At 39.2% G+C, this 12932-nt stretch overlaps 1 protein-coding gene across 7 annotated transcripts in view; it reads left to right on the top strand.

The window, feature by feature from the left end:
* cttnbp2 (cortactin binding protein 2) overlaps positions 1-12932 on the top strand; it is a 157886-nt gene that overhangs the window by 121489 nt on the left and 23465 nt on the right. For all 7 annotated transcript variants that reach the window (XM_043709595.1, XM_043709596.1, XM_043709594.1 and 4 more), the window contains 3 exons: positions 5451-5537; positions 7174-7273; positions 12222-12380. In XM_043709595.1, the coding sequence (XP_043565530.1) occupies positions 5451-5537; positions 7174-7273; positions 12222-12380 (346 nt within the window). The remainder of the gene's footprint in view (positions 1-5450; positions 5538-7173; positions 7274-12221; positions 12381-12932) is intronic.

The following is a 12932-nucleotide window of genomic DNA, read 5'->3' as shown; positions in this document are numbered from 1 at the left end:
CCACCGACATTAACCAAATCCCCCCGCGTATATATATATATACACATATATATACATACACACACATATACATACATCCCTCATATATACATAAAATAATAACAGAAAACAACTCCAAGGCGGGGGGGGGGAGATAATCAAATCCCTCTCCCCACCCCCCATAATAATATTAAGCAATAAGGTAAGAAAAAAAAAAGGAGGGGATATAAACCAAAGCTGGGGGGGGGGGGTGGAAGGCAGACCAACATCCATTATGTCCTACAGTTTATCTAAGGGAGTCCAAGAATTCCTTAGCCTTTTCTGGTGATCCAAAGTTATATACAGAACCTTCATGGTTAAAGCGTAACATCGCTGGGTAGCGTAAGGGGTACGTTTAAGTCCCTTAAACGCTTCTTCGCCTCGTCGAGTGCCTTCCTCTTTCGAACCAGAGCCGGGGAAAAGTCCTGAAATAGCATGATCTTGGATCCTTTGTAGATCATAGCTTGGGGGTCTTTTCCGAGATTTCTAGAGGCTTCTAGGAGTATCTGCCTCTCCTTGTAGCTCTGCAGCCGGAACAGGACCGGGCGTGGGCGCTGGTTTGAGCCGGGCCCGCGTATTGCTACCCGGTAGGCCCATTCCATCCTTACCTGGCCTGATCCAGCTTGCAGATTTAAAAGTTGTGGCAGCCACTGCTCCAGGAATGCTGTAAGCTGGCCTTCCTCTTCCTGTTCGGGAAGGCCCAGCAAACGAATATTTTTTCGACGTCCTCGATTATCGAGGTCGTCATTATGATTTTCCAAGGTCCGGACTCGCTGCTCGAGAGTCCGGACTTGATCCACGGCCGATTGAGCGGTTGTCTCCGAGGTCGCGGCCTTTAGCTCCGCCCCTCCGACTCGGCGTTGAATTTCATCAATTTCACGGTCGTGCTTCTTCAGCGCGGCCGAGAGCGACTCCCAACGATTCCTGGATTCGACGATACAGGCATCGATCTTCGAGTCAAGCTTGGAAAGCATTTCTGCAAGACTTGCTACTGTAGGTAAGTTCCTCGGGGCGGCTGTGGACGCCTCTGCTGCAGCTGGAGAGTGTGGGGGAGGGGTTCCTGCTTGCTGAGAGCTGCGGGCTCCCTTCCCTTTAGTCATTTTAACTTAGGATAAAGTTGCTTAAATGTAATATTACACAACTAATTGAGTTACTAAACTATTAAAAATGATTTATAAATGATTTGGTGAGCTTGGTAGGGGTAGGTGACCCACTGTGCCCAAGTCTTGGGAGGAGCACTATAGACTCAGTCTTACTGGGTCGCCACCATCTTGGATCCCCCCCAACATGATATCTTAACTCCTGTACTCGATACTCAGACTATTGAAACAAGCGTGCCAAATGGCTGTTTCACTATCCTGTCAATTTATGATGATACTTCGAAATAACTGTGCACCTGAACCCCGAGGTGTCTGTCTGTTTGACAGGACTGCCCAAGGACCTACTGTTAACTGTATATGTCCTGGCCTTGTTTGCCTTCCCAAAATGCAACGCCTCGCGGTTGTCTGAATTAAACTTCAACTATCCCTCCTATGGCCCACTGGTCAATCTGATAATTGCTGGATACTTTAGGACAATGCTGGAGGTTTGATGAGGCTTGTACACATCTGCAAAGTTAAGCCTTACCTTTTTTTTTTCCACTGTGTAAGTCTAGAATTTTCTGTTTTTATTGGCTTTGTTTTGCTGTTTCATGTATATTTGATCAGTCACTGAGCAGCACTTAATGTATTAATATGATACTCACGTTCACAGAAGGACCCTCATCACCTTATCCTTTCATAAAGTTAAATAGTTGATTATTCAATCTATCTCTGTAATGTAAACTGTCAAGAATACCCATGGCCAGTGCTTTCAACCCTAGTGGGAAATCTTCATCAGATCAGAATATGAAGAGCCTATGTGGTACAGTGGTAGTGTCCCTACCTCTGAGCTAAGAAGCCCTTGCTCAATACTCTCCTGCTCCCAAGGTGTGTAATAACATCAGTGAACAGGTTGATTTGAAAATATTTTTTCATATTTATAGTATTATTGGAAAATTGAAAACGATGGTAAAGTATCAACATGTAATCCAGTTACGCAGAGCATGACAATAAGAGTTGAGCCACCTATCAAATACTTGTTGAAAAACTGATACATAATACAACAGATAAAGTATGACCTGGTAGAGAAGCATAAAGTAGCAGTATATTACTGTGAAAAGGCACAGGTGAGTTTCATTATGCTTGAAAGGCAAATGGAGGTTTTTTAAAAAAAGCTGCAAGAGTCCCATAGTGCTTGCAGATCTTGTTGGTTATATGGTGTTTGATTACAACATTTGATCATGTGACACATGTCCACACTTTGAGCTTATTAATACATTTGTTAAGTACCATATAGGCTTCTATAGTCTAATCTCTTCCCTTACTGCAAGCCTAATTTTTTTTTATTAAAGGAAGGGTAGACAGGACATTGAGTAACTTATCTTGTGGGGCAATGAATAGTTTCCCACTACTATGAGAGTTGGAATCTCAGATCATCTACAATGGTCAGATAAATATATTTTGCCTGATAACCTGAGAGCAATTTTGGAGGGTTGGCAAACCTGCTGTCTGGTGGTTTAGTAGATAAATGTAGTCTCAAATTCCACAGTTATGAGAGTTTCTTTGTTGACATCCATTGGGATGTGCACGTAACTAATGCATAGTAAGTTAATAATGTATGATGGAGAAACTATCATTGCCATTTATTAGCTCAACTGCAATTCTGTTGCTCATTTTGTATTGCTCATATTTCTTTTTGTGGTAGTTCAGGAGTACTCCATTGTAAAACTAAAATAATTAATCTATCCAGTTTTATTGTAATTCATAATGAGGAAGGAAAGTATATATCAGTATAAGGGACTAAAATATTGTTTTGTCGGTCATGAAAGTTTCTTGTGAGTCTCACCTGAGGTTAGGAGTTGCATTCTAGATGCAAACGAAAGGGTGAATCTACCAAATAATATGAAAACAACATCTTTCATTTAATGATAGGATAATAATGATAAAAATAAAGCTAACTATTAAAATGAAAGAAAACATTTTGTCTAAATTGAAAGGAAGTAAGAAAGACAACTTTGTTGTAACACACACGTAGTAACCCAAAATTAGTCTGTTCAAGACAGGTTCACAAAATTCACTTTGGTGAATACCTTACCGGGCCTCTGAATGACCTTTCATAGGGATGGAACCTCCGTCAGTCATTTCATCTACCTCCCTGCCTCTGTGGTCTTCAGTGATTGACCACTCCACTTTGGCTGCAGCCCCAAATGCTATGGCCTGTACCTCCTTTTAAATCCAATTTTGATCTCCATTCCAGTCTTTTGAGACATTCATCCAGACTTTCTGAAACAAGGATCTAATAGCTATGAGCTCTTTTTCAATTTTTTCTCAAAGGCACTGCAAGGTTTGCTGACTCTACAAACCTTTGTCTATTCATACGTACTTTTGAAGGTGTTCCCATCTGCCATTTATCAAGTCATACTGTCCATCAAACAAACACTATCTCTGAATCCCTCAGCATATTTGACCACCCCAAGGTCCTTCATTGTCTGATTTCTAGTTCAAAGGTCACTGAACAGAAAACAATATTATATTTGCAAACCTGTAAGGCCTGCGGCACTGATGTGCCATATAGTTGTAAATGAAACTAAAAGATTCCAGCTGTACATAGATTAATTTGTGAAGGCATTCAGATATCTTCCACTAGTGGCAATGTTATATAGTAAAATTCACAGCAGGCTATTGGAACTTATGCTGCTAATGGAACTTATTGCTTCTACAAATGGGACTTTTATAGCATATTACAATCATGTGAGGAGGGTGAATTGACTTCCCTCTTTTCAACCTCCTCTGCCTGCAATAGCTGCTCTCCACAAAATTATTTTCAAACGTAAGACTATACCGCTAATAAAAATGTAGTTATCCAATGCCTACCTATCAGTAAGGAGCTAATGCCAAGGTTTTCTTGAGTGAAAAAGTGAGCAATTTCATTATTTGCTAACCACAAGAAAAATACTGTAAACGCAACACAAAGTGAACCTGACTGATTCTAAATTGGTTGTCAGCGTATGGCAACTAATTTATGATTGTCAGATGGGCTGACATTATGACACCTATGTATACTGGAAGCTACATAAAGGCCCTTTTCTTTGCAGATAGATAGTATCCTAACATAAGCACACTCCACCTGTTTTGATTGAACAGGGTAAGTAATAGCCATTTGTTGGTTCATTTTTCAAAGGAATTCCCTGAGCAATTAGAGTTAACCCGACTAATTTAAAATTTAGCAAAGCCTGGTTCTTAACTGTCAGTTAGCATCAATGGGTGTATTCTCCATGGTTACATGTCTGCCAAACTTAGTCCGCTTTCCAACAAACAGCATTTTTCTCTCCTGTAGTTTAAGTGTTGGCTTTCCCTTGAATTTGTGTTCTTGTGAAGTGTTCCGATGTGAGTGCAAGTTGGAAAGCTTCGACAAAAGGACTGTCTTTTCAGCAATACTCAAGTTCTGAACCAAATAACTAATATAAACATATTATAAATCTCATTTAACAATGTGGTTGCTCAGTCTTTGTAACATGGAGAACTGATCTTAAATGCTAGGGAAATATGCAAGCATTGAAAGTTGGTGTATTGTCCAAAATGTTTTTAATAAAATTTTTAAATTGTCATATGTTAATATTGTACCTTTTCAGTTTTACGTTCTTTGTGATTCTGGATTTTACTGCGCCTCAGATGCTGCCTGAACTGCTGTGTTTTTCCAGCACCACTAATCCAGAATCTGGTTTCCAGCATCTGCAGTCATTGTTTTTACCCATTCCTGTATTGAAGCCAGTATAGCATAGTTTTTGAGGTCTCTTTCTTGATGTGACCTGCCAAATTGCATGTTGTTCATGTATGTGGAAAATACCCCTTTGCTACCTTTTTATTTCAAATTTTGAATGGTATGCCATACATATTAAACATATTCCTGAAGCTGTACAGTCTTCATGACACTTTCACTATGATATTTGGGCATTGTTGTCAAGATGATTATTTTCCCCACCGTGCAGTATTAAGCACATTGTTATTAAGCACACTTGACGTCAGTGAGAAAATCTTGGACGATATCCAAAATTCCTCCTTACCCTGTTCATGTCCTGAAAGTGTTTATTCAACCTATTTATGTCTATCAGTTGCTGTTCTTAAGCTACTATGTTGCAACAGTGGAAGTCTTAAATTAATATGATAGGGTTGATCTTGATACACAATGATTGTCTTTTAGGTTATATACATTCATTTGCAGAATTGTGAATTTACAGCCATGTTTGTTTTAGTTTTGATTGTACTCATTTTTATGCCTAGTTCTATACACAGGTTTATGAAATTACTGATGAGCTTTAATTGTGTGAATTTGTTTTGTATTGTTACTAACAGGTTGAACAGTATCATAATGTAATTTTTCATGGACCAGTTGGAAGTTGCCAAGATCATATTGCACATCAAATAGCAAATGGTATCAAGGTCAGTAAATTCTCTGACTAGTAATTGCTGTAGGGTTAAATTATTTTACATGCCATGATGTTGACAGTAAAGCTTAAAAGTAAGGGACTGGCTTAATAAGGCAGTGTGATTTTTAAAATCTAAATATGAAGTTCCCTGTCTTCCCCCATGTTACTCAATAAAACTGTTCACAGAAAAGCAGATCTTTGGTACAAGGTAATGGGTCTCTGAGGAGCCACACACTGTGTTTTGTCTCAATCTATTCTGAATACCTCTGTCATCTCTAAGCCATTGTACATTGGTAAATGTGTTCGAATGAGACAGGAATAGATGGTTTGGGAATTGGGATCAGGCTTGCAGGGGTAATTCAAACTTCAGCTTAAAGTTAAATTGTCATTTCATGTCTGCTTCCATTATTTTTACGTCTGGATTTATGATTAAAATTGTTGGCTTGGAGATTCTCCTCAATTTTGTTTTACATGTCAGTGCAATTTGTCTGGAATTAACAAAGCAATGCAAAGGATTGGGAAGTTTTAAGCACAGGTTACAATCACCACAGTTGAGTTTTTTTTTGCCATTTTTGTGCTTTGTTTTAATGAATAACATTAGAAACCAATCCTATCCTTAAAACTGCTAGTTGCATCCATTTGTGTAGGTCTTTGTGCACAAAGAAACTAATAAGCACAATTTGAAAGTTTTTATACATATTTAAATTGCAAAGAACTTTTATACACTTGTATAACTTAGCAGGTGGATCTGGACAGTATTTTTTTAAACAAAGTTAATTTAAATAATTTAAAACTTGGTTACTCAAGTTATGGAGAAGACGAGACAGATTAAAATGCTAATTTCTTTTTTGCATTAAAACTTATTTTCAGCTATAGTAATGAAACTGGGCCATTTCTTGAATCTTTGCTACTAACAAAAGTCCTTAAGAAATTAAGAAAATGCTGCGTAATTGCACTGTGATGGACAAATTTTATGTTCAGAGTTCGGCAAATGGGTTGAGGTGGAAACTTGGAGCAGTGAACACTTGAAACTTGCAATTTGTGCACCAATCAAAAAGAAACTTGGGGCTCCTGTGATCTAGTTATGCATTCTGTTAGTGGCTGTGCTGCAGGATCTTCCCGAGTAATAAGGTGTAATTGAGACGTGATCAAGTGAAGCAGACTTTAATCAATTGTTGCTTGGCGCTGGAAAGTGTCATATTTAGCTGTGACCGACCAAGACAACGCATTATGAAATGAATCAAAACAAATAGTACAAATGCTGTTGGTGTTGGGCTTTTGATCTAAAGGGCACATTTATACAAAGTACAAATTAAACTTTTTTAAAAATGCAATCTAATCTTTGGTTTTGGGTGACTTCATTAAAAGCTTCAATCTTTAGAGATTCTAACATCATCTGAACCAGGTGTTGAAACGCTATCATTTTTATTTTGAATTAATAAATAAGATTGGACCAAAAGGTCACATTGTGCTGTGCATGACTTTACCATTGTTTCAAAGTTCTGCTAGGTCATTGGACCTAAAATCTGGAGCTCCCTCAGAGAATACTGCACTAAGGATTTTAAATGGGATGGTGTTCACATCCTCCTCCAGTGTTGAGGAAGCTACAGTTTGAAATTAATTGGTCTACATTTTTAAATTCTCCATAGCACAAGCAAGAAGCTGTTGGTTCCAGCTGTGAAATAATACAAATTGAGATGGAAGTGAGTTCATCAAAGAACCAGCTGGTGGAGCTGTTTACTAAAAAAGGTAAGAGATCCATTACCGGGACCATAGAAATGAGTTTGTTGAGAAACTGTGAAGTAGAACTTGTTGAGTTTGATTGTTTTTCTTTTAAAAAGATGAAGATACTTACTAACAAAACGATTTGGTGATTTTAAATGTCCCCACTTACTTGTAGCAGTGTAATCTCAGACTTTGACTTAAAGGCTTTCTCATTTCCAATTACAGTTAAGGCTGACAAACCATTGGTTTATGTCTCTTTCCATAGCAGTTTTTGCCCAAAATAAGCCTGTCATCAGAGACTATAGATCACGGAACAGTAATCAATGTCAAACTTGGCTGACTGGGAGACTTTCCCACTCCAGCTCTGTTATTAGCCTGTTGATTATCAATCTGTTTTTTCCATAACCATCAAATCGTGGGAGTGGATATTGAACCCAGAGCTCATGGCTCAGGGGGGACTGCTCCCAATTTTCCACAAGACCTCCACGTGAAACATATTATGTATTTCAAGTTTCCAGCATTGTCAATATTTTGCTTGTGTATTTTCGTTGTGCTAAGGTTTCAAACAATCCACGGGCTATAAAAAAAATGGAAAATAGCAGCAGGTGTGGGCCACCCCGGTCCATTAACTCTGCTTGTCCATTCATCATGACTGATCCTCTATCTCAATACCATACATCTATGCTCTCCCCATACATGACATTTTCTGCTTCTAGAAATATGTCTTTCTTTCTTTAAATATATTCAATAACTTCACCTCCACAGCCTTCTATGGTAGAGAATTCCAGTGGTCTGCCACCCTCTTTGAAAACGTTTCTCCTTATCTCAGACCAAAGCAGCCAACCCATACCCTGAGACCATGATCTTCTGTTTTGAAACATCAGCCAAGCGGAAGAATCTTTCCTGTGTCCAGTTTGTGCATCCCTGTCAGAGCTTTGTGTGTTTCAGTGTATTGTGACCCCTGTTTCTCGACTCTCAAGCAGGAAAAACATCTTCCAGGCATATGGACTATTCAGCCCTGTTATCATTTTATACATTTTCCTTCAGGTCCCCTCTTGTTCTTCACTCCAGTGAATACAGACCTTTGGTTCGCTCCATAAGGCAAATGCACCTTATCTTAGAAAAAAAGACTGAACACGCCACTTGAGTGTGGTCTCACCAAAGCCCAAATAATTGCAGAAAATTTTCTGGCTCCTGTACCCAACCCTCATGCAACAAAGGCCAACATCGCATTTATCTTCCAAGCAGCTTACATGCTATCTTTCAATGACCAATGTACAAGGACACCCAAGTCCTTTGTTCATTAATATTTTCCAATCTGTCACCATTTAAGTGATATTCTGCCATTCTGTTCCCTCTGCTGAAGTGAACAGCTCCACATAATGCTACATCTGCCATTTATTTGTCCATTTGTCATTAGAAAGTTTGAAAATATTACAATAGATTCCCTTATTCAAATTTTGATATAGAGAACAAAGAAAATTTGCAGCCTAGGAACAGACCATTCAGCCCTCCAAGCCTGAGCCGATCCAAACGTTCTGTCTAAACCTGTCACCCAATTCCTAAACGTTTGTATTCCTCTGCTCCCCACCTACTCATGCATCTGTCCAGACGCATCTTAAATGAATCTACCGTGTCTACCTCTACCACCGCTGCTGGCAACGTCCAACACCTTCTGTGTGAAGAACTTGCCACATGTATCCTCCTCAAACTTTCCACCTCTCACCTTGAAAGCGTGACCTTCCGTTATTGAATCCTTCACCCTGGGGAAAAAAAAAGCTTGTCTCTATCCACCCTGTCTATACCCTTCATGATTTTGTAAACCTCTATCAGGTCCCTCCTCAATCTCCTTTTTTCTAATGAAAACAAACCTAACCTACTCAACCTCTCTTCATAGCTAGCACCTTTCGTACCAGGCAACATCCTCGTAAACGTTCTCTACACCCTCTCCAAAGCATCCACATCCTTTTGGTAATGTGGCAACCAGAACTGTACGCAGTAAATCTACAGTTATGCGAATAGTTAGGGCCCGAGCACTGATTCCTGCAGTACCTCACTTGTCACTGTCTTCCACTTCTTTTTAAAAAGAACACATCTATTCCCACTGTTATTTCCTGTCTGCTAACCAATTCTCAATCCATATCAGTGTATTAAACCAATCCTGTATGCTTTTATTTTGCACAGTAAACTCTTGCATTTAGATTTTTGATAAAGTCCTATACAAAATGTTAGAAGGGTCCTTTTTTAAAAATCCTTAAGTAAACTTCTATTATTTTGAATTTATTTCCAGATTTACTATATTTAAAACTTAAGGTTTTTCTGAAAACTCAAAAGATGTATTTATAGCTCATTCCTTGTGACTGAGTTGTCAATTTTCCATTGAGACAAATGTGAAAGTACAATTTTTGAATCTGACAATGAAGCAAACTGTGTAAAAGATGACGGAAATTTAGTATGAAGTATGCAATGGCAAACATTTATGTACAGAAAGTATATATTGAAAGGGTATCTAATTTGTTCGTGCCCTGTACTGAGCTCCTTTTCTTTTAGCAATGTCGAATTGCAGTAGAGTAGGGGCAGCTTTATGATATAAATTTTAGCCTTACTTCAAGCCACCAGTTGGAACCATGTAATGCAAAAAAAAACTGCAAAGCATGAGGAAAAGTTCTGAGCGTGGAGGCAGTAAAGAGAGGATTTAGGCTGATTTCCTAGTGCCAAGATGAAGGTGTAATGGAAATTGGAGAAATTTGGGCTCTTTGACTTTGTATTGGAATATTGTAATGGAAGGTATTTGACATTTTAAGTGATGATGGAAAATTATTATTGGTGTACTACCTCCAAGCAAACATTGATAGTTGGAATGAGGAACCAACTGGTGAAAACTGATTTAGGACTCTTGCCAGGCAGTTGAACATTTGGATTGAAGTTTTATAATGGGTGATAAAGGCAAATAGGGTCATTCTAGAGTAAACTGAGGGATTTGTAGGAATTTCTGGATTAGAACGTAGAGCAGTACATCACAGGAACAGGCCCTTTGGCCACCATATCTGTATTGACTATGATGCAATTCTGAATGAATCCTGTCTGCCAGCACATTGTCTGGAACCTTCTCTTCCTTTCCTGTTGCCATGTCTGTCTGAATGCCTGTTAAATGCTGCTATTGTATCAGCTTCTATTCCCTACCCTGGCAACATTCCCCAGACACATACTACTTTCAGTGTTTAAGGAAAAACATGCCTTTCCCTTTTCTTTTAAACTTTCTACTTCTTACCTCAAACCTATACCCCTAGTATTTGACATAACCTGAGGAAAAAGACTCCAACTATCCACCCCCTCGTAATTTTATATACTTGTATATATGTCAGTACAGCCTCCGATGCTCTAGTGAAAACAATTAAAGTTTGATCTCCTTTATGCCAATACACTCCAATCCAGGCAACCTTCTGGTAAACTCTTTAGCACCATCTCTAAAGCCTCCACATCCTTCCGATAGTATTGTGACCAGAACTGCACACAATACTGCAAATGTGGTCTAACTAATGTTTATACAGCTGCAACATAAATTGCCAATATTTATACTCAGTGCTCTGACCAATGAACGTAAGCATGCCAGAAGTCCTCTTTAGCATCTTATACACTTGTGTTGCTGCTTTCAGGTAGCTATGGATTTGATCCCAAGATCCTTGTGTGTACCAATGTTCCTAAGAATGCTGCCATTTACTATGTACTTCACTCTTGCGTTTGACCTATCAAAATGACCTCACACTTGTCTGGATTGAACTCCCAACAAAAGGAACAAGATTGGCTATTCGCCAATTTTGTGTCCCCACTACTACAGCGCACCTACAGTTCAACCCTCCCTTATGTAGAAATATGCCAGTCATAGTGCCACTGATCATTTGGATTTGTTGTGACAGGAGATGAACCACTCCAAACTACCACCCCCATGAGAAGGGAATAACCACAGGAGTCGCTTGCACTGCCTACCTGCCCCTCCTGGCAATCACCCATCCATGTGACTGAACTTTTGGTGTGACCACATCCCTGAAACTCTTAGTTTCTGCTTCCTGTATGCTGTTCACTGAATCCAACTCTCATTTCAACCGATCCATGTTGTCTGAGAGGAGCCCCCAATGGAATTGCTTCCTGCAAAAATAGTTTTCAGGAACATTTGATTTCTCCCTGACTCCCGTATCTCACAAGAGGAGCATACCACTCCACTAACTGTCATTACTATCAATCTAATAACTACTGGATTCAAAGAAAAGACCTTACCTTGTCTTACCTTAATGCTGCTTGTCTTCCTCAGCAAAGCCCAAGGCTCACCAAAGCACTTTGGCCTCAACAGCAGACCTCCCAATTCTTGTCCAAAATGACCCGATAGTTGGATACTGTTCCTCCTGTTGAGCACTGGGTTCCCAGCAATCCCTTCAGTTATAAAGAGCAAGCTAACATTTCCCAGAATCCTCTTCAGTTACTTCTCCTTACTTTCCTTATTGATTAACTTAAATTAATCAAATATTCTTAGTGATTCAGACTTAACTTGTGATTAAGTATTGAAAAATAAACAGTGAAATATGGTTCACACACTGATTTGAATTGCTGTATTACTTTCCTGCTGAATATTCTGGTGTGCGACTACCATAAATTGATTAGTTCCCTTCATGTCACTGCAAGTCATGTCTTCCATCCTCCTTTTTCATTGCTTTAATATTGTGCCTCTATGCCATACGTCTTTGTCCTTGATTTCAATTCCGTGGACCTATCATTTAATTGAGGATCCACCTGGATCTGGTTTTATGTATCCCATCGTATTAATAATAATTTATTTGTAATCAACTGGATACATATGGGAGTGGGTGTTCTGACATTTTATAACAGTTTCATTGACAAAGTGTAACTGTTTTATGAAGTTAACACCTTCACCGAAGCATGTTACTGGTCTTTGAATACTACTATTAACATTTTCTAGGTATCCTGGTTCCTTTGAGACAGTCTGCTGTTACTCAGAAGGCTACTGTTGTCCTGATAGAAAACCTGGAGAGAGCTACTTCACTTTCAGAATTTTTGGGAGAGCTACTGGATGCGCTAGAAAACCGGGGTGCAGAAAATCCTTTTACTTTCCAGCATGGTAAAGTACCTTAGCTTGTTGCGTTTGACCATGTTTCCTTTTCAGTTTCCAATTCAATCATAAGAATGGTGTTAAATTATGAACTTCCATTTCAGGGTTTGGAGCTGACTGTTTTGTAATACAGACTTTAGATTAGAGTGGTGCTGGAAAAGCACAGCAGGTCAGACAGCATCCGAGGAGTAGGAAAATCGAAGTTTCGGGCAAAAGCCCTTCATCAGGAATTGCCTGAAACGTCGATTTTCCTGCTCCTCGGATGCTGCATGACTTGCTGTGCTTTTCCAGCACCATTCTGATCTAAACTCTGGTTTCCAGCATCTGCAGTCCTCACTTTTGCCCTGTTTTGTAATACAGTCAGGTCACAGCAATGAGATGTGTCATCAGTTGAAATGGAAAACTCTGATTTGGTTCATCTCATGTCACAACAAAAGCTGTGATTGACCTTAATTGCCAGATTCTGAAGGAAGCACAGATACATGTCATGAATTTGTGAAAGACTGGTTTTATGTTACTCCTAAGTTGTAGAAATCCCAGAAACTGCTATTGTGTCTGTGT

This window comes from Chiloscyllium plagiosum, chromosome 19 (assembly GCF_004010195.1).
Source record: "Chiloscyllium plagiosum isolate BGI_BamShark_2017 chromosome 19, ASM401019v2, whole genome shotgun sequence".
Taxonomy (NCBI): domain Eukaryota; kingdom Metazoa; phylum Chordata; class Chondrichthyes; order Orectolobiformes; family Hemiscylliidae; genus Chiloscyllium; species Chiloscyllium plagiosum.
Note: the sequence above shows the minus strand (reverse complement) of the source record. Positions and strands in the feature narration are given on the sequence as shown.